The 23,602-nt window shown below is 34.0% G+C and overlaps 1 protein-coding gene and 1 pseudogene across 1 annotated transcript in view; one reads left to right on the forward strand and one right to left on the reverse strand.

The window, feature by feature from the left end:
• The window catches only part of GPR158 (G protein-coupled receptor 158), a 328,034-nt gene that overhangs the window by 300,164 nt on the left and 4,268 nt on the right, over positions 1–23,602 (forward strand). The window contains exons 7-9 of the mRNA XM_039877581.1: positions 4,479–4,717; positions 17,130–17,268; positions 21,306–21,411. Of these exons, the coding sequence (XP_039733515.1) occupies positions 4,479–4,717; positions 17,130–17,268; positions 21,306–21,411 (484 nt within the window). The remainder of the gene's footprint in view (positions 1–4,478; positions 4,718–17,129; positions 17,269–21,305; positions 21,412–23,602) is intronic.
• On the reverse strand, positions 7,798–7,916 carry LOC120614717 (uncharacterized; annotated as a pseudogene).

Consider the following 23,602-nt stretch of genomic DNA (forward strand, 5'->3'; position numbering starts at 1 on the left):
TATAAATTCACCATAAGATGGTAGATTTTATAGTATGTGAGTTATATTTCTGAAAAATAATTATTTGAATAATCATGAAAGTTCAATTAATAAAGAAATTGCAAGCAAGTTGTGTAAGTTTGTATGAAAATCAACAGCTTCCTAGTTACCTGGAGAAAATAATGAAGGAAATATTCTATTCAGTTTTAAGTGTGAACCTTAAATACCTAGGAATAATCCCAAGACATGATTTGTGTTACCAAGATGAAACCACTACACAAATTTTAGATTCGAAAGAAAATTTAAATAAGTAGAGAGACATGTTGTATCACCAAATTGGAAGGTTTGAGATGCAAAGACTCAACTTACAAGAATACAAGTGATCAGAGCTCATCTGTATCCTGAGCACCCATCTTATGCATTCAACTCACAACTGAGTTGTGAGTTTTATTTTTTATAATAGCAATAGCTTGATATGCTCACAATAATTTTGCTTTTTAAACTTACTGTGTCTTAGAAATCTTTCCATGTCAGTGCACATTCTTATTTAGAAGTTGCATAAGTATTTGATTTGGTGGATATATTATAATTTAAATCAACCCACCCCCCAAAATATACATACACTCCCAATAATCTTGCTGAACTTCATGTCCAATAAATGTTAAAATCTATTTCTGTCTAGGTGATGCCAGTCCTTTTTAATACACATCTAAAATCCATCCAGTGACCAAGAAATAGGTTTAGTTTACTTCTGAAAATGAAATTTTGAGAAATTGATGAAAAGTTTAATGGACATGAGGACCTGTGACCTTTGAGAGCAAACTGACAGCAGTGACTCCAGCTTTCCTGTGTGTGGTTCACTCTTAGGGCGTTTCTGTTGAGATCTGAGTGGCTTTACATTTATGAGACATAATAATTATTTCCTGCGTTTCCTCACAAGCTTTATTCTCTGGGATTTCGAAGAGGGCAGTAAAATTAATATAAACTTAACATGAATGAGAACTTTAGGATTTTAGGATTATTCTAGTTAAATTAATAGAACAAAAGACTGGATGGCTTGAGAATGTATACATGCATTCCTTTCAGAAAACAAATCACAAATAAGTGCAAATATTCTGAAAATGGAAAACTCTATTACTAGAGGCTTTATATTTTGGTGTCAGCATAATAAAAACTCAAAAATTTATCTGACAGGCCAGAGCAGTCAGCCCATTGGAAAGGCACCTGCGCCCATCGTAGGCCTATCTGGAGAGACTGCATAGGGTAGCAGTTCTCAAATTGTAGCCTTCATCAGAATTTACCTAAAATGTTTGTTAAAATAAAGATTTCTGGGCCCTGCTCCCCAAGAGTATCTAACTTAGTAGGTCTGAATGAGACCCAAGAATCTGCATTTCTAGCAACTTTACAAATGATGTTGATGGTACTCGTTTGGGGACCACTGGCCTAGAGCAAGTGACATCTAAACTGAGTCATGAAGGAATAGGTAGGAATTAGTGAAACTAGGTGTTGAGGGGAGGGGGCAGTGAGGAAAGCTGAGGGCAGAGGTTCAGATAGAGTACATCTGTGTATCATCCACAGGGACCGTCAGGAGAGTGGCGAGGGATGTGGCTACTTAGGAAAAGAGGAACCAATTTTTAGGGACTTTTACCCTACCAAGGAGCTAGGATTTGGGTGGAGAGCCAGTGGAGGACTGTAAACGGGAGCAATATGATCAGAAGTGAAATTTAGAAAGATCATTGTGGCTTCAGTGTGGAGTGTGGACTGAAGGTGGACAAGACCAATAAGGCGACTAGTCAGGAAGCTACTATAGGAGCAGCTTGATGGCAAGGGAGTGTATAGTGGCAGTGAAGATGGAGAAAAATAGAAGGATTTCAAATATATTTATGAAGTAGAAATTAAATTCTTCATTCATTCGATATCTGGAATGTGGATGAGGGAGAAATGTGGAAGTTCATTCGTAGGTTTCTGCTTTGAGCAATTACGTGGTACTAGTCACGGAGAAAGAGCTCAGGAGAGTGCTCTAACCTGAAGATGCAGGTTTGGTACTCACCAGCACGTAGATAACTGAAACGGGAGTAGGTAACATTCCCTGGGTACGGTGTGTTGAGCAAGGATAGAAGTTGGCTACCTTCAGGAGATCGTTGAGGAACACTGCCATTTAAGGAGAAGACTGAGGAAGAGGAATCTGCAGCAGAGACTAAAAAGTTACTGTCAGAGGAGTAGGGAGAAAATCCAGAGAATGCGACATAATGGAAGCCAAGAGCTTCAGCCATGCCAGAAGCTGGAGGGAGAGCAAGTAAAATAAAGAGTAACAATATCAATTAGGTGCTGTACTTGAAGAAGGTAATTGATAAGCTAAACACAGGTCCTTACAGTGGAGTTTGATGAGCTCAAACCAGAAATGTGTGGGAAGTGAAAACATAGAGGCCGCAATATAGTGACAGCCAATTCGTGGGCTGCCTTTTTTTTTTTTCCCCATCATTTCAACAATATTTTTATGAATTTATCTGCTATTAATAATGAGAATTGAATGTATATGTTAAATGTCTTTTTATATTAAGTTCTGGAAATTTCTTGCAGTCTTTTTGTATATGTTACTGCTTTCCTTCAGAAATAATGGAAAGTTCTGAACAGATGATAGCTTAACAATTTATCTATGAAAAAAATAGTAGAAAAAAATAATCTGTATAAGAAGTTGAATGCTTATATTTTTTATATAGCTATATGTCATATAAATGCATGCCTAAGAATTTTATTTTAGTACTTGATTTCTAGGGAATGAACCCCTATAAACTAGCATTTTTTAAAGATATAGGGAAATTTTCTCATTTTATTCGAAGACAGTGCTAGAAAATACATCTTATTCCATTTTATAAAAACCAATATCCTGAAATGTTTAGATCAAAGTGCAGAGTTGTGTTATTGTGTTGCCTAGTATTTGAAAGCCAATAAAATCAATAACAAGAGACTCATGAGGACTTTTGTTTGTTTTTTCCTCTCTGGAAGTGAGATTATGGGATCTATGACAATCTTGAAGTCTCAGACTGTAGAATAAATACCCAAAGGGCCATCTGGAAAACATAAAAATTTCTGATAATGTAGAAGTGGATTTTCTTGATTAAAAGATCACCAAACTGGGATCATACAGATTCCTGGGCAAAAGACAAACTCATCCTGTTAAGAAATACTTTTAGATATTTTAAAGAAGTGTTTTAAAGTTATTTTTAAAATCTACTGTTACGTCTCTTTGAGTTTTAGAGTTTCAATGTGGATTGTAAAAATCTTCAAGTACCAAAAAAATAAATGATTTTTAACATCTTGGCTATGGAAAGAAAATATAAGTCATAACTATTTTTCTGAGAAGCAGTGGTTTGCAAACTGATGAAAACCCCTCGCAGTAACTTGAAAAAGGTTTCTCAAAAGAGAAAAATAGCATAGTACATCTAAACTATTTCAAGTGTATTTGTTTCATTTCTAGATTTTTAATAATTTTTGTGAAAATTCATGTGATTACTTCATAAAAAATGTTGAAAGAATAAGGTGGAGTAGGGAATAGAAAAGTTGGGGAAATGAATTTATTTTTGCTATTTGAAAATTGATTATATAGATAGCCTCATAGTATTGTAAATCACTCAGGGTGGTTTATTCAAGTAACAATTTTGTGATACAAAATATCAGAATGAGAGTGAGAGTTAGTATCAGCTAAGAATATTCTGGAGGTGAAATTAAATTAAGGGCAGATAGGCAGACCACTACAGTAAGGTTGGACTTCGTCTTCACACACTATTTAGAGGTAGAACAGTTCTTAGATATTATCTAATCCATCTCAACCTTGGCTATTCATTTGAGTCCTAGACACGGGAAACAACCTAAAATTTTAAAAATCACTACATTTCTTCTAGGTCATCCCAATCCTTTTCCTTAATGTACTGATCTTATTCAGTTACCCTAGTATTTTAAGTACCCCATCATTGTTTTCATACTTATTTCATTATTATTTTTGGTAACGTGATAAAATGACTGTAGAGGGTGGTCATATAAAATGATTTTCAGAAAATACCTTGCGTAACATTCTACTGTTAAAAAAAACTGGTTCAAGGAAGTTTTTGATTTAGTATAATATTATAAAATCCAGTTACGCACTTTAAGGACCTCAGAAACCCTATTTGAGCGATGTTTGCCTATAGATCTTTCTAAGGTCCTGAGGATTTTTCTTGAAATATGAAGACATAAAGAAATCTATGTAAAGAATTCCATCCTATACAAATCTATTGGCTCACCAGCCTCTAATGTAGGATATTTGTTCTGCTGTTGGAAGATAAACTAGAATGAAATTAAGTGAAAGTAAAAGCAATATTGTTTCTGGTTTTCTTCATGTTTAAACTCTGCATAGGTAGACTTTGGTGGGTTTAAATTTTACCTATAAAAATAAGATATTTTAGAATTTTACTTTCCGATTGTTGGGTATGCCTTTACATTTTGATGTCTTGCTTTTCCAGGGTTTTGAAAGTGTTTCTTTCACGAACAGCCCAACGGATTCCATATATGACAGGTGGACGAGTCATGAGGATGCTGGCAGTAATTCTCCTGGTCGTATTTTGGTTTCTTGTTGGCTGGACTTCATCTGTTTGCCAGAATTTGGAGAGACGGATTTTACTTATCGGCCAAGGGCAAACATCTGATCACCTCATCTTTGATATGTGCCTCATTGAGCGCTGGGATTACATGACAGCAATTGGTATGTGGTCACTTGTTTTGTGGTTTTCTTGCCCTTTTTCCCGTAGCATTAAAATGGGTTTCTTTAGAAGCCTTGCCAAACCCTTTCACAGAGCCTAAAGGAATTTTACTTAATATGGTTTCGATAAATCAATATTATAAAAAAGACAATAATGATATGTAGAATGAAAACTTTTTCTGAAAGTTTCCATTCTTTTTCAAAGGTATGTAGCATTGCTGTGAAAATATAGTCAAGTAAATCAGGAAGGAGACATGCAATAAATAATGGTGACTTCTAACAGGCTTTCTGCTTTCCATCTTACTGCAGTCTCATTTGTTAACAGTGGTTATTCTCCTAATTTCTTTAGTTAGGAGAAAAAACATCCTGGTATTTCTTACATAGTTTTGATCCTATGATATAGGGCACTCTTTGTGTAGAAATTTCCTCTACAAAATCTCTAATTAATCTATCTTTCTTCTAAAGATTATTAGGAATTCTCTGGAGGTCCAGCATTATACTAAAACAAAGCCATGCTGCTTGGAGATAGTAAGAGTTATGTGACTGAGAAACCAGAGAACTTGGAAGAGCCACATGATGACTTGGGCCAAAAAGATAGACTATTTTTTTGGCATCTCAGTTTTATGAAAAATGAAGAAGAAAAATCTATAGGAATGTTTCTGTTGTTAATATTAGGCTTTTCTAAGTTAAGCTTCCAGAGATAAAATAAAGAATGAAAAAAACCTTTATTATTTTGTTGTCATTTCCCTCAGTAAGTCACAAAATAAATCTTAATTTTATTTGGCAGATATCAAAAATAAACACGTGAGTTTAATTTCTATTTTCTGACTCCCTCATAGTTGGCAATTGTGAATATTCATGTTTAGTATTTTGCTAGGACCTACTAAAATGTGTATTTAGTTTACAATTTAACCAGAATAATATTTTCTGGGTAAGATGTTTTAATAATCTTATAAGCCTGATATCTGTAATAATAAAGCAATGATGATATATAAAGAGAATGGATATAATAAATATATATATGTTTATATATATAAAATATCTATAAAACCAAAACCAATCATTATTATTTTGATCAATATCAAAGAAGATATCAGTAGATCCACATCAGTTGATATCAATATCTATTATAGTAGAAGATAAAGCATAGAACTAAGGTAGGAAGCATTTCTGATTCTGACTTTAGCCTTGATAGGAAAATTAACAAATAGATATAAAATTTCTACTTAATAGAAACCTGTAACATTATTTTACGGTCTTTAAGTTAACCAAACTAGAAAGAATCATTTTCCTGTATTAATATGAAGAAAAGCCCACTGTGTTTCTTTTCTGTTTTACAAAGGGTGTAATACTCAAAATACATGATGAGGCATCATTTGGTAGTGGATGAACAAGCAGAAAGCATGGCCTAGTCACCTAGGCCTAGTATTTTTTGTATGTTGTTTTGAGATGTATGCAAGGCCTTTTTAAAATTTATTTTGTACTCTGGAAAAGGTAATATGTATGATTTCTATGTAGAAATAAATAGAGATATGTAACTGACAGTAATCTATAATTCATTTTATATAAACTTTACATATAAGTGAGAGTTTTATACAATAAACAAGATCCACGGAGTACCTTTAATGTCTCTACTACTGTGTTGAACACTCCGTGGGAGATATAAAATGTATAAAGGCCTTTTCCTCTCATCAAGTAACTTACTCTTGGTTTATGTAGATAAATGAGAATTGTTAAAAAATATATTAGGTGGTAAAGAGTCTTGTTACAATAGTAGTTCAATTAAGGAAGACCGGAACCCAGGAATCTTCATAAAAGAGAAGTTCTTTAAGCCATGGGTAATATTTAGATTATTGTAAAGAGGAGGAGAAAACATTCCGTTTGGTTGGAATAGTGGTGGAGGTGGGTGAGAATCGTATGAAACATGAAGGAAAAGTCTAACTAGAAAAGAGGATTATGTTGGAATGCATTGTGAATAATGCTGGATGGTTAAGTTTATTGTGGGTCTTCGAAAACCCGTTATAAGAATTCAGAGAACCAGAGAAGCCATGTGACAAAATTGATAAGTTCAATCTAGATTGCTTTAGGATATATTTTTTAAGTGAAATATACCAAATTCAGGAATTTGGAGTCGGAATTATAGAATATAGAAAGACTTTTAGGGCAATGGTTCTCAAATTGTGGTCTCAGAACCGGCAGCAGCAGCATTACCTAGAAATCTCCTAGAAATGAAAATTCTTGCCTCAAGACTTCCTCAGTCAGACCCTCTGGGATAGTGGGGCCCAGCCATCTGTGTGTAACAAGCCCTCCAGGTGATTCTGATATTCCTTTAAAGTATAGAACTATTGATTCAGAGGAGTAATCAGATGAACTAGTAGAACGTGATGATCACTTATTTCATTTATGCTCTGTGCATTTCATAATCCTCTGTTTCCCTGATCAACCTTCAGAAGAGTTTCACAATGATTATTTCAAGTCTTATATTGTATCCTCTCTTCGTACCTCCAAACTATCCATGTTTCTCCTTTCTCTTAGATGACTCCTTGAATAACAAGTAGGAGCAATCAGAGAAGAGTGTCTTCCAATTCTTGCCCACATTATTTATAAATCTTCCTATATTTCTACCCATTCTTATTTTTTCTCTCTCGGATTATCAAAGCTAACTTCTGTGCCACGCTCATCCAACACCGATCCCCTCATCTCCAGCAACTTGTCTCCCTTTATGTGACTCTTCAGTCATCTAGAACTCCCATACCTCCCAAATCACTCACTGAGGAATTTCATGCTGATCACAGCTTTCTCCCCTAGCTCATTTATTTAACTCCCCTCGCCACAATAGCTCTTTAGTGTCCTGGGCTATTTGTATTATACTTCTGCCTTTCCCCAGAGGGAAAGCTTAGACCAGGTAACAGGTTTTTTTTCACTAGCAAGGAGGAAACTATGGAAAAAGTAAGCATTCTTAAACATATTAATCCTTGATAATGCCAGGGAAGGGAATGTAAAAAGCAAGAAGGACCCTGAAGTAGTACAAGAAAGAATAAAGATCAACTGAAACAACATGGAATTTCTTTTTTTTTTTTAAACACCTACAGCACCTGGTTTTCCTAGGTGGTCTCCCATCCAAGTACTAACCAGGCTTGACCCTCATTAGCTTCCAAGATCAGACGGGATCAGGCTTATTCAGGGTAGCATGGCCGTAGACAAAAGGGCTGCAAGTTCTTTGGACAATAACCAGGTCTCAGTCAAGGAAGTAGAGAGAAGCTGAGAAGTTGGTGGGAAGACCTAGGCCATGGATTTGGGAGTGAGATAGAAGTACCAAGGCTTGGGAGTCAGGGATTAGTTAGGCTCATACTCCTAAAGGTGTGAAATGACAACATTAGGGTCTCTTAAAAAATAAAAGACTAGTAGAACGATGCAGAGACCAGGAGGTAAAAGGAAGTGAAATGTTTGGGGGTGGTGTTTTTGTTATCTCCCAGGATTATTTTTGTCCTATAAACTACTGGAACACCTTACTTTCAATAATACATTTTTCCTGCAGTGACACAATTTTTCTAAAGAAAAGTCAAGACACATGATTTAACAAGAGAACAACTATTTGAAATTAGGACTGTCTTGAAAAACCAGAGACATGTGGTTGCTGTAATTTTTTTTCACACTACCTTACAGCAAGTTCATTTATTTATCTTTCAACATGTAGCATTAGATATTCTGCATTTAACCGCTCTGAATTTAATGTTTCCTAATGTGTGGCATATGCCTCTTTGCAGTTCTCTTTATATATATTTCTATAAGTAGCAAATTTACCATTAGATTTTTTTCAGGCTCTTATTCCAGAATAAATCCATATATGTTCAGTCAGCTAAAAAGAAACCTATACTAGAAACTAAATTCTTCCTCATCCCCTAAACAGAAATATTTCTATGTAGGGGAGAGGCAGGAGGTAGGTTTTACCTTGAGAAATTGTGGGAAATTTCTGTCAAGAAGCTGTGTATACTTTATATTTGTGTCAGAAGTAAATTCAGAAAAAAAAAAGGAAAAGCAACAGTTAATATATTGATAAATATGCATTTTGGATCAACTATATCTGTCAAAAACAATCTATATTTAAATATACAACATAAAGAACCATTTGAAAGAGAGCGATACTGCTTTTTCCACTGAAGTAGAACTCTTGTTAGAAATATGGGTCATAAATTTAAAGAATGGGCACATTCTGTTTTTGCTTACTGCACAGAACTGCTCCAAAACTGCTCAGATAGGTGATTTTTCTACAAGTGTTTCAGAAGGAAGAAACATATGGAAAACAGCTAGAAAAAATCTCCAAGCTTCTATGAGCCTCAGTTTCTTCTTTGAAGAAGTATTTGAAAATGTAGAAAGGGACTAAAAATGACTTTCAGAATCCCATTGATATTTATGTTTATTTCTAATTTTTAACCATCATTGCCTGTCCTGTATTAAAATTGCGAGGTAAGCTTTAATTGAAAACAAAAAAAGAGATATAAACATTGAGACTATGGGAGACAAATGAACATTGGATAATGTGAGAAGTATTACACAGTAGTCTGTTTTTTAACAAATGATTTCCTTTTATCGGGTGGAAAGAGAATTTCAAAATTCAGATGTTCCAGAATATTTCTAGATCAGACTAGAATTCCTATAAAGTCTTAAACTGCCATACCTCTTTGAGAATACCTATATCTATAATAAAAATAACACTGCTGACTTATACTATTCACCATTATATGACTCAACACTTTGAATTTTTCTGAGTATGTTTAAATGTATTATTTGTAGCTCACTGAAGGCAAAGAAAGGATTCTTATATCCACTTCATTCCTCCTTCGTTTCTCAACCTAGTCGTTACATGCTCCTCAGCAACGTTGTGTAGCTTGTTCATACTGTATTCCTGACACCTAATGAAGTATCTCTCAGTTGTGGGCTCTTGATAAATATTTGCTGAAAGAACAAAGAATGAGCTCAGCTCCCTTTATCTTGTGATATTTTCTGTGATCGGGATTAGACCAGTATTAGGAAACGTTAAATCTCAAAATCCAGGTGTTACACAATTGTCTCCAATTTCATTTTAATGGTAAAAGTGTACATTCTTATTTGGGGAGTTGTTTTTGAGCAAATTATATAAATTAAATTGGCAACCCTTAGCCCTTTTATAAAATTTTATCTCCGACTTGTCCAATAGTCAAAATAAGAGATTGGTACAAAATTGGCATAGCAAATCAGAATTATGTTTTAAATATTGCACAGTGCTTTTATAAATATTGAAGCAGAATAAAACTGATTTGCTTTTGATAAAAATTTTTATTATTTCACCATTCTCCTAGATCTATTTAAAGAATAAAGAGGTTAGGACAGGGAAACATTTTCTTAAATTAATAGAGAAAGCAAATAAATATCCCAAGTCATACTCATTTTGAAAAATGTTGTGTTTAGCATTACCAGGTTTTTTTTCTCCTAAATCTAGTAACCGAAGTTAGTAAGTTGGTAGTCAGTTGTCCATATTCATGATTTTTTTTATATAATATCATTAAAATTTGTCATGGTAAAAAAGTTAAAACTGTTTTACCCTATGAGTTTCCTAATTGGTTGGTACAAACTGACAAATGGGCGGAATTAACATCTCGTGCCTGAATTAACCTTTATAATTTCAACCCTAGAGTCAGTAAGACCACATCTTGACACCTAAATTTAGAGTTGCCAGCAAAGTTCTCCAGTTTGGGCTTCCACGTTTGGAATACGTAAATTGAATCGTAGAGGTGGTGATGATACAGCGGAGCTCATTCTTTAGCACGTTTAGTTGGTTAGCAGTCAGTTTCTGACTACACATTCAGAACATATACTGAAGGTACTGAAGCAGTACCAATGACCAAGATGAGTTAGAATATGAGGGCAGATTCCTAACTTACCTACAAGAAATAACAGCAAGGCTGCAGAGAGTGACTGATAGATGGTGACATCAAGAACATTTAGAACTTCCATTCCGTGCTAAATCTCTATGCCAAACTTAGTGGAGGTCTAGGTAAACACTGAAATGTTTCCTTGGTTTCTTCTGGAAGTTAGGTGATGATAAGCCACTGTGATTAACAAGGGATATAATTGAGAATAAAGCTATTGCTGCCTTTTCTAACCTAGCACAAGAATATATACAAAAAGCTCTATCCAGGTTTCCATTTACCTTCTTTATATTCTGTTATTCTCTGTATCTTTCTATATCACTAATTTGCCATGAGTTTTCTCAACTGCTTTTATATGATCTAATTACTGGTCTCTGACAGGACTCTTATAAATTCAGATCTCCCCTCATCTCATCATAGTTGTGAAAAATCCACTAATACATAAGGTGTTTGTGGTTCTGGAAACTCCTCAGAGTTTGATATTCTTGCTATATATTTTATTCACCAAGTTTGAAAGAAAGACAGACAAATCTAAGTAATAATTTTACAGGTATGATAGGTTTGGGTTCCCATTCCATTGGGAATGTTAAAATATTTATGCATTTTCAGGATATAACAATGTAGTAACCACCTCACTATTCAAAAGTACTAATTCATTTCCATGAATTTCACATGGAATGTTTTTACTGCAGAAAATTTAATCTTTAGTTCTCTCTTCTTCACTGACATGCTCTTATTCTTTCTTCTCTTCCTTCCTGGTAAAATATTTTAAACACACAAAACAGACAATGTGTTCAGTAATTTAATTAGTCATATGCCAATGTTTAGAAGGAACTGAGAAGAATACAGTAACTCTCTTACTGAGTTATATAGGGAAATCCTAAAATAGCAATTGTTTCTAAGGATCTAAATACTTAATTACCCTAGAAGATTAGACTGTATTATGACAGATGAAAAGCGATATAAGCACCATTTAATGAGTATTGGGGAAAATAGATTTAGACTTCCTTTTCATCTGACTTAGACTAATGTTCATTATTTAGGTTCATTTCCATGCATCTTCTTTTATTCTAGTGTACCACATGCCTTAATCCACCCTGCATCACTTGTTACCACTTTTTTTTTAATGTACTTTTGATTTTCAGTCAAATGACAAAAGCCTGACCACATTGGCAGTGCATCTGCCATGGCTTGAGCTACCTCACTAGACATTCACACACAATTTTAAAGGTCTCACTTGAGTGTTTTTAGAATGATGGAAGTAGGGGTTCTTTTCTCATTTATTTATATACCCTTTGTTCTGAAAAATCATTTGCTGCTTTAAAGAGTCGGTATTTACATATGCTGTTAAAAGGCAGAGAGAAAAGATAAATTAATTTATTTTAGATCTTAATTTTATACTTCAAGTGCCATTTTGCCCTTTCGGAAATTAAAGAAATCTGGTGATGAGGGCGGGGATTGTCTTGGGATAGAGCTTGAGGAACGTGGAGTAAGAGTAATTAAGATATCTGTGGTTACGATCATTTCTGCTAAGGAGTTTCAGCTGTTGTGTGGAACCCTAGGATTTAGAAGGGAGAAAAACATTAAGGAGGAAAAAAAACTCTTTTGTTGCTTGAACAGAGATATCCCGTAGATTGACTCAGCTGGCAAAAAGATTTTGGCAGACCTTTTCCTTGTATTAAAAGGACAATCACAGAGACCATTTGGCCAACAGAGCAGCAGATTTGCAGTGAACACACGAGCCCTTACCCAGTGGTCAAGCAATGTCCTGAGCCAAACTAACTCAGCAGAATTGTCTCAAAGATTTTATAAGCTATAAATTTAACAAGGAAGTTAAAATTTCTTTACCGTCCAAATGAGAAAATGGTACTAAAAGAATAAAATTAAGATATAAAATAAATTATTTTCTCTTTGCCCTTTAGGATCATACAGATAACTATGCCTCGAGGAAGTAAAATATTTTTCCACAGTAATGGAATATAAATAAACAAAAATATAACCCCCACTACAATCATTCTAAAGCCACTCAAGCTAGCCCTTCAAAAAGTATATGTGAATTTCTAGTAACTTAGCCCAAGGGGAGGCAAATCATGCTGATGCTGACAGCCTTTCATAAAAGGTTGAAGTTTTAAAATACATTTTAAAAATGTTAGCATATAATCCCAATTCCTACCCCTTCTCCAAACAACACAGAAGGAGCATTACTGGAAGATGCAGCTTACTGCTTTGACATTGACCCTGTGACACCACAAGAAGTCTCTAATTTTATTCTTCGTGAGCACTTCTCACATTCATGGTCTGTAACGTGGCTGCATAGCTCTGAAGTAACTGGGTTTCACTAAATATCTGTCACCGCATATCAAACTTTAAAAATCTTAAGTGTACATACTAGAGAGAGAAAAGTGTATTTTCTCTACCTTTTCCATTTGTGATGCACAGGAGATTGTGAAGAATTTGATCCAAGTTCTAGAGATAGAGCCTAATAAAGTCACTTTCAAGGTTAAAATTCTTTCAAAATTGGTATTCCCATTGTTTTAATCATTGTAACTCTCATAATTGTCCTTATTTTAACCAGAGAAAAGGCAGATAAACCTCAGAATACCAAGGCAACTGTATGCCAGTCAAACTCTGGAACTCTGGAATTTGAGCTATTTTCAAGCATTTTTAAAATTGTTTGATTTAATACTGAATAACTCTACTGCCCACCACATTATTAGAGTAGAAGCACAAGTTTACTTTCACCATAAATTTTCTAAGTGGATAGGATTTAGAGAAAATAGAGGACATTAAAAGAAACACTTGGAAGATAAAAATAGAAGGCTTCTTTATGTATTTATTTATGCCATGTAAAAATAATTTTCAAATGGGGCCAAGGAAGGTAAATGTTATTAATACAAAATGCTTCTGTAACATGGCAAACAAGAGTATCACAGCTTGAGAGACATTTGCACTTTGAAGCAGTTTTTCTCTCAGCCCTTATGGGTGGCCTTAGATCTCGGAGCTGGGACATCTTCAGTGTCAAAGAACTGATATTATTCCCACTTCTTTGCTTGACTCAGCCCTTTGGAAAGATAACGAGATTACCTTCATTACGGTATATTAATTGTTAAAAGGTTACAATAGTTAACTGTTAAACTGTTATCCTTTATAGGCTAAAAATAAAACACCTTAGTTTTCTGAAAGCACTTACATTTAAAGATTCATATCTGAATCTTTAAATGTAAGTGCAATTCCCTTTGTAAACTCTACTACTGCCGTCTATCAATATCATTTATCACTAGACGTTATTTTCTAAAGCAGAAGCACACCGCATATTTCAACTCCCACGTAATAACACTGCAAAATTTGGTAACATCTGCATATTTTCTTTACTAATTGCAGTGTTAGTTTGAAGTTAATTATATGAAACTGATTTTTTTCCCAACATAACTTTTATATATCACATTTAGTTTAATTGGTACTTTGCATAATAAATTGTTTTTGAGCTCGAGCATATTGTTCGATATTGCTAATGAAATGATTTTAATGTTCAGCTTAGCTAGTATGAGGGATCTTATTTTGTCATATTTTAAAATATACTTCTCCATTACAGCATACTAATTAACTTGATAACTACTTTCCTTTTTTAAAAAAAAATCTTCAGTATAACATAATATAAAAACACTGCAATAATTGGCAGGAGATAGTGTTTTTATAATTCAGCCACATGTGAATCCTTCAATTACAGCATATTTTTGTGCTAGTGTTGTTTAATAATATTTTTGCATTCATAATTCCTGAGTGCCAAGAACAATACCACACTCTTAGTGATCCGTCTATAAATAGGGGTTGCCACTATTAATAATAATGCCAATGAAATCTTCAGACCACGTGTGGTCCTGCAACGTGACATGGAGTGACAAAGTAACAGAAAGTCTGCATCTCCAATAATACGAAAATGATATCGTTTCTATTCATTCAGTTCAACAAATATTTATTAAATCTTATTTATGTGCTCAGGAGTAGTGCTATCATCAGTGTGAGCAAAGGTAGAAAAGTAATTGAAAGACTCAATCTTGCCATGAAGAAAGTCATACCTAGTTGGGGCTGAGGAGGGGAGTGATTCACAAGCCTCCATGAACATTACTCTCCTCATTATGTACTGTGTGGCATCATTCTCTGCATTATGGATTGTAGATAGCTAAAGTCTATAAGAGATTAAAGGAAGGAAAATTCAGTGGGTTAGAATCACTTCAGGTGGCCTTGTGATGGGGGTGAAACCTGAATGGACATTGAAAAATTGGTCAAGATTTGGAAATATGAGACAAGAATTCTTGTGTGAGCAAGAGCATGAACAAAAAGGCTCAGAAGCAAGAAAGACCTTTGGTGTGTTCATGGGACAAAGAGTCTTCCTGGATCGGCTTAGAGTTTATGTTGGGGAGCATTGGGAGACCATGTTGGATATGTAACATCAAGTCATAGAGGGCTCAGAATGCTAGAAACAAGGATTTGTCAAATAATAGTGAGCCCCTGAAGATTTATGAATGAAGATGCATGCAGTACCTCACAAAAGACCTGCCTGAGCATCAGAGACTAGACAAGAAGTCACGGTCTAAGAAATATAAAGCACAAAAAATAAGGCCAAGTAATGTGAGAAGATAACGTGAAGCCTGTGCAGCAAGAAAGTCTCAAAAATGAGGACATGTCTGCCCTGGCAGAAACCCCTTATAGTCTTCCTTTGGGGGCAGGAATTATTTCCAGCATCTTACATGGGTATGAGCAAATATTCTAAGAGAATTGTGAATCACTTAGCCAAAATGGAGACACAGAGATTTAGGTAAATCCAGACATAATCAAAGTGGAGTTGCAGGAAAATGAACCTGTCACTTATGAAGAATGGATTAACACAGGGTGAAGCCAGGTTCAGATGGGACAATTGAAAAATAGTTGTAACGAATGAAGTGAATGGATAGGGACTTAGGCAAGAATTGTAATTGTGGGCATTGAGAAGAATGATACATATAAAAAAATAACTCCAAGGAGAAATTAGCCAATGACTGCTGTCTCTGAGTTTTCAACCCTGGAAAAGATGCAATAGTAGTACCATGGACAGAAATACAAGACTTAGGAAAGAAAGTTACACATGAAGACCTCAGCATTTCCTGATTTGCTTTTCCTGATCCAGTAAAACTTGGCTGGAAAGAACATTCACAGCACATGGCCAGGGGCCAACATACAGAATAACTGGAGCCTCCACTAAATCCATGGAGATCTTCAAGTGAGATTTATTTTTTCCTTTGGCTTCTGACCACATTAGGATTTCCAAGTAACACTTGACAGATATGTTTGCCTGAGGGATTTTCAATAATTGGAGCACTACCTATTGTTTAAATACTTGCAGAAATATGCTAAAATGTTGGCAGATAAAACACCTTGGCACATGGAAACAGAAATCAGTGCTTCAGTATATAAGTAGGTTTCCTCTAGGTAATGCATTCGATGAAATGTTTTCTCCAAATTAGAGCTTTCTTCTTATTAATTAGATAGTATCTTCCAATGAGGTTATGTCACTAAGACAGGTAAAATGGGTAATAACAGTTTTTGATAAGAATAAGTTAAAATAGCAATGTTCAGTTTGAAAAAGAGTCAAATTAGATATTTACCAGTAAGAATCATTTATTGAGCATTTATGTTTTTATTTATATATTTATCTAACATCTACTACATAAGAAACTATGTGAAATGCTTTATATCCATTATTTGTTTTCGTTAGTAAATAATCCCATGAAAAATGTACTTTCATTATCCTCATTTTCCGGATAAGGGAACTGGCCAGAAAGTTTAAATTACCTTAGATTATGCAAAGTTAATTAGGGAGCCCACTCAAGTCTAGTGCAATTGCAAAACCCTTATCCTTATCCTGCACTTGTCTCTTTCGGCTTGAGCAAGCGAACAAGGTGACTGTGGATTTTACTAAGCCTCCAGCACTGCACCTATAAACGATGGGATATCTGTCATGTGTGAAGAAATAATGGTATAGTTATAAAATATGCCACTGAATGTTTACAACCTGTTTTCTCACATTTCTGGCAAAGGATATATCTTTATATTAAAACAGATTCAATGCGGTAAGAACCTAAATTTCCAGAAGCTGCATATAAACATTTTCTGACCCAGATGCTCTGTGTACATCTTAAACTTTGATTGGCAATGTGGAAAATTATTTTACAGTTATTTTAAGAAAAAGCCAGGTATTTACCAAAAAGAAAAAATTGAGATACCAAACACAGTTAAAAAAAAAAAAACAATGAAACAAAGTATACCTTTGAAAAATCTATGCACTGAATAAAATTTAAAACTATATGGCATATATATTCATATATGAATGATATTTTATATGCATCTATTTCTAACTAAATTTGTTTCTATAATAAACACAAAATGCATGCTAAAGAACTTAAATTTTACTTTTTTCTTCACTTATAAAACTAATGGAAAGTTGTCTGTTTTTTTTTTTGTTCTCACAGCTGAATTTTTATTCCTCTTGTGGGGTGTTTATCTCTGCTATGCAGTGCGGACAGTCCCATCGGCATTTCACGAGCCACGCTATATGGCTGTTGCAGTTCACAATGAGCTGATTATCTCTGCCATATTCCATACAATTAGGCAAGTGATCTGTAGAGCTAGTAAATAACCGTGTTATTTTTCTGATGTTTTGCAGCTTAATTTAAATAGCAGAATTGGATAATATGCATAATGGAAAGATTTAGGAAGGACGGTGTTTTATAAGTTGATTAATTTGTCATAGAAATCACAAATGAATTTAGTTTAAAAAAAAAACTCTGCTGTTCTTAGTTCCTTCTGATATGTTGCTTATTGCTTTCATTTATTTTGAAGGTTAACTCACTGTTATTATATTATGTTAAGCCGTTTATGGGGATGTCATTAGATATCGTTTATGATGTGTAGTGTTTTTTGTTCTGAAGGTATAAAGTAATACATACATACATTATAAAGTAGATATAGATAAATCGTCTACGTTTTCATTCATATTTAATATACTGGTTTATACTTTTCAAAATTTTACTCAGATAGACAACACATGTGTGTGAATTCTGAATTTGAAACCAAAAAAACTACTTCAAGCTGATGACTAGATTTTTGTGTGCAATGGAGTTTTTGTTATCATCACATTTTAGCAATAACTTCCAGTAGTAAGAATGTATGGCCTGGCCACTTGGCCTGCCAGTTTTTTTGTTTGTTTGTTTTGTGTGGGGTTTTTTGTTTGTTTTTTTTTTGATATCGCATGTATCTCTCTAGTTGATGAGTATAAAGGAGGAAGAAAGCGGCTTATGATAAGTGAACAGAATGAAATATGCATGACTTACCTTCTGAGAATTTTCACCTGATTCACATTTGAAAATGAAATGAAAACCTCAGAGAGAGCAATAAAAAAGGAATATTGTAATTTGAAAAACAACAAAAAGATGTCATTCAAGTGCTCAACAAATATTAAAAGTTAGGACGCGCTTAGGAATGTAATTGGAAATTGTGAATATTTGTCTTTGCCCTTAGTGGAAAGATGGAGATTAATAATAGTGAGAGCTGGGCTGGGAGGTTGTAGATCTGTGGAAGTTTTGCAGGATAATTCCCATCTTTCACTTTAGTAAATAATCATACAACGAAACTTGTACTCCTTGTACTTCTAGGAGTAGATGATTCCGGGGAGCAACTGGGCCATCGGCAGAACCTACACTTTTTAAACTTTTAGTAATAAAAAGAAGTATTTATGATCTGACAACTCTGGAAACTCTATCGAAAGGCCAGAAATCAAGGGAATTTTTCTCCTCGTTCTGTCTGGCCCCCTCGCGCAAGAGAGAAGTGAGAGAGTCAAAGAGGGAGGAAAGATGAGACGAGAAATATGAAGTAATAAATAGGTGAAGAGAAGAGCTCAGTCCTACTCAGACTGGAGTTCAAAAATCCGAGACTGGGTCCACGATGTAGTAGCCAGAGAGCACTGTGTGTTGGGCCAGACTCTAGAGGCTTTACTTCCTCCCAAACCATCTCCCAAGAAAAGCTACACTTGGGCTGTTTGCAGAATATCAAACACATATGTTTCGAGATCTAACGAACATGTTTCTCTAGAACCATTTATAAATTAAATGCTATATTAACAAACCAACTAAAGAGTTATAATCATTCAAAAAAGCTTATTACAGATGAGTTTAAATGTCTTCTGTTGTCAGAATGTGACTGCCATACAAAGCGCATTTTCTTAGGCAAGGCTAAACAGACCTGATGGCAAACCCTCAGGTTCCTGATGGGAAAAGATTTTTGGTTCCCAATCTGACTTACCTTTTTACATAGACCAGACTTGATTAGAGTGTGGCAATTTGGTTTTGGAGAATCATAGTATAATCTACTCTCTTTTGGAAATTTAATTTATATAGACATAAAAGGGCAAGGATGGGATTGTAGTTTAACACAGTAAATCTACAGAACACTGATCTCGGGGGAACAAGTAGGGAGCAAGTAATAGACAGTAATAATTAAAGCAAGTATACGTAATTTCTTATTTACACATGGACTGAATTTATATATGTGTGGTTCTAATGTTGATAAAGTCCAAGAATAAGAACCAATAGCATCATATTTTAAATCAGCTGGACCCATCTTGGAAATTTTTTCATGGAATGAAATAATATTAAACAAGGCTTCTGACATCAGCAAAATTCTCTTTCGATAGGGCATATGTACTTTTTTGTCTGCTTAAAATTTAAAATCATGTAAATATATGTGTGTGTGTATATACATATATAAATAAAAATTATGACTACATATTATAAGCAGATATACTTTCATTCTTACCAAACAGATTGAACAAAAATAAATTACAAGGATGAACTCTAGAAGGGTAAATAATGCAGAAGGGATTTTGCCTGGTCGATTCTAATCCTTTAGTTATTTTTAGTGCATAAAGCAAACCTTTAAGAAAGTGCAAGATATTTAAAAAGTTTGCTTTTATTCTTAACCTCAATCTTCAAATATTTCTATGCTCCTGGCTTTTAGACCTATTTTATATTTTAAAAATGGGGTTTTAAAACTACTTCAAAACCCAATTTTTCTTAAGATATTTCTAGTCAGAACTACAATCTGAAAACTACAACTTGGCAGTAATTAAAAGTTGATTAAGGACAATTGATATCAGTATATGTCAAAATTATTTTTTGAAAGATTCGCCATTTTAATTTAAAATATATATAACCATTCTCCCTTCTGGATATTGTCAGGCAGGGTCAAGTTCACTTGTATTGGCATTTGAGATAAGAATTCCCAAAACGTGAAGATGCTCTTAGACTGTAAATGCAGTTCCTTTGATGTAACTGTCTGCTCTAGTACTGGCAACAGCCCCGGCAGGTTGGGACTGTATTATCTTTCTGGGGCACATTTCATATTGGTTCTGTGCCTCAATACTATGCCTTAGACACTGTAACTTGCTACTGATTCTATTTCAGTGCTTAAAAAAATCTCACCTGACCCAGCACAGACTATCTTATCGCTGAACAAAGTGAATATTCAGTCATATTCATGGCAAATAAAAGGCCATTTTTCTCACAAAAGTCTTAGAAAAAAAATGGTAATTCAGAAAATTGTTTTTGGTTATATGTGAGCTATCATGAGCATTCTGCACTTCTGTGTATGTTGTGAGTCTATTTTGTTTATGTCTCCAGACACAGGGAGAAATATCTCTCCATTTTGGGTAAATCTTGAGCTTCTATTTTAGCTTGATGGACTTTTATTGGGGGATGGAGGGTAACAGGGTGCATGATGGAGGTGAAAATGAGGTAGAAATCCCTTGATGAAAATTTTATTTCAAATAGTTATATTAATTTACTTAATAAATTTGTCACAAATATGATATAGTGCAGATATAAAAATTAGTTCCTTTGATTTTTAAATTCATATATGTTTATTTTATGATTATATCATGAGTTTTTCTTAGGATGTTAGCTTTTCAAATTTGATGATGTGTATTATTGAGACAAATTTCAAAAAGCAGTAAAATCTCATATCTACCTTTCATGGATAACAATTGATGGGAAAAATTAAAAGAAAGATATGATTGTATAAAATGTTCTTAAATAAAGCAAAAAGTAGTTTCTACATAAGGATGAGTCCTTAAAAAATATGAGTTTTTGTTTGTACATGTACCTGTTGGGTTATAAAAATATTTCAAAATTAGCAGAGTATATACCAGTACTGAATTTTCCCTGCCCATTTCTCCTGCAGGGATGTCCTGGAACACAACTTTATAAATTCTTCGATAAGATAATATATTAAATATGGCTTTAAAGCAACTAAAATTTTTATTTTAAAAATGTATTTTACAAACCATGACTGTATTCATTTTATCTACTACATTGCAATCTTCCTTCCTTCCTTCCTTTCTTCCTTCCTTTTCTTTCTTTATTCCTTCCCTCTCTACCCTCTCCCTCCCTCTCTTCTTCCATCTCTCCTTCCTTTCTTTTTCTCTTTCCCTCTCTCTCTCTCTCCCTACCACCCTCCTTTCCTCCCTCCCTCCCTCCCTTTCCCTCCCTTCTTCTTTTCTTTTTCTTAATATATTGAGGCAAAGAGTTTCCAAGTATCTAGTATTTTAAGTAGAAATCTTGTTGGATTGCTAACTTGGTAAATTCTCGTTTCAGATTTGTTTTTGCCTCAAGGCTTCAGTCTGATTGGATGTTGATGCTGTATTTTGCACATACTCATTTGACTGTGACAGTCACCATCGGGTTGCTTTTGATTCCAAAGGTATTCCTCTAATGTTACTTTTCTCTTGCAAGACAGTTATCTTAAATGAGCATTAAGTTATTGCTCCTTTAAAAAATATCTGGCAGTACAGGCAAAGGGAAGTATGGAGATTTGCTTGACATCTAAAATGTTCTTAAAGCCCCCTCCTCAGACAACTAGGTGTCTGTCTTCTTATGGGATTTATTAAACATCTCACATAATTGTTAAATGACTTAATTTCTACAAAACTCATCATCTGTTTCAGCCTTTTTCCAAGTATTTCAATATCCAGTTATGTTTTAATTATTATGGGTTCAAGATGGCTTTCATTGTAACTATAAAATCAAGATCATTTTAAAGAGAATTATCCTAAGAATTATTTGGATCATTGTTTTGGACTCGTTCCGAGAAATATTGTGTTTTAAACATTCAGAGAATGTTTATTTAAATAGAAATAAATAATTATAATGTATATCGATGAGTCATGCTTAATAATGATAGATTGCGACAAGGACTTATTTAGGCAGCATGGTGTAGTGGGAGGAAATGGGCCGCGACTCAGAATGCGTGGATTATGAACTCATGCTTCATCACAAACAAGCTGTATAATATGGTATTAGCCAAGACTTATCATCTCTTTGAATTTCAGTTTGCTCATCTATGACATGATTACAATAAGGCTGCTTGGAATGAAATAAAATAACAGAATTTGGGGAAAAAAACAGATAATACAAATTATTATTATCATTATTTTCCTCTTTTATACACAGAACAACAAAATATTAGAACATTGTCTTTTTTCCTGTTTTGAATTTATTTTTTAATACAGGTGACATATAATATTAGTTTCAGATGTACAAAATAGTGATTAGACATTTTTATATCTTACAAAGTGATCAGTCTTTATCAGTACCTCACAACATAACATTAGGATGGCGGAAACAATAACTGTTTTTTTTTTTTTTAATTTTTATTTTTCAGTTATAGTTGACTTTTTTTTTCCCATTTTTATTTAAGAACTGTGATATCTTGTCTTTTACCCCAAGCTTTACCTCAACTCTCAAAATTAACCAAAACATTGAAATTCAGCCTGATTGAGAAGGTCAAATGATTATAAACAAAGCAAACGCCTATTTTCTTCCTTATTTGAATTATACCAGATAGGCACAATTTTCATGGATTAGTCTGTTAATGCAATTTATCCTTATCATTTTTATACTTTGCATAATATATAACACTTTTATTAGATGGATATATACTCAGACTATTCATTCAATAAGTTGTTATTGAGCTGCAAAGAAAATTGAAAACATATTTTCACACAACAATTTGTACATGAATGTTTATAGCTGCACTATTCTTAATAGCCAAAAAGTGGAAATAACCCAAGTTTCCATCAACTGAAAAATATATAAATAAAATGTGGTATATGCATACAATGAAATAATATTCATCAATAAAAAGAAACAAAGCATTGATACATGCTACAACTCATACAAAACTTGAAAACTTTATGCCGAGTGAAAGAAGCCTGACACAAAAGCCACATATTGTATGATTACATTTATGTGAAAGTCCAGAATAGAGAACTCTGGAGAGACAGAAAGCAGGTTAGTGGTTGCCAGGGGCGGGGGGAACGGGGGCAATAGAAGTGACTGCTTCATGAGTTCAAGGCTTCTATTTGGGATAATGAAAATATCCTGTAATTCAATCCTGTGAATATACTAGAAAATATGGAATGGTACAATCTAAAATTGAGAATTTTATGATGTGTGAATTGTATCTGAGTAGCAAAAAATTTTTTTAAATTATTGAGATTTGCTAAGCACTATTCTAGATCCTGGAGTAAAAGTAATGAACAGATAAAAATCTGTGCTCTTGTAGTACTTCTGGAGGGTGGGATGGGGAAACAGGAAAGATAAATAAGAAATGTTTAAAATAGTATTTCAGATGGAGATAAACAGAAGGAAAATAATAAAGCAGGAAATTGACAATATCTGACAAAATAACTGTTTCTTAAACTCATGATAGTCTCTAAGACTTTGCTCAAGAGAAAAAAAAAAACACCATTTTTATAAATAAGCTCCAAAGTTTAACTAGTAGCATGTGTTGGAGGACAGGGACCCTATTTTATTCATCGTCATGGCCTTAAGTTAATGGCACATATTGGAACCATAAACATGTGTAGAACAGTGAAGGAAAGATTTATCAG

Source organism: Pteropus medius, unplaced genomic scaffold (assembly GCF_902729225.1).
Source record: "Pteropus medius unplaced genomic scaffold, Ma_sr-lr_union100, whole genome shotgun sequence".
NCBI classification, from domain to species: Eukaryota; Metazoa; Chordata; class Mammalia; order Chiroptera; family Pteropodidae; genus Pteropus; species Pteropus medius.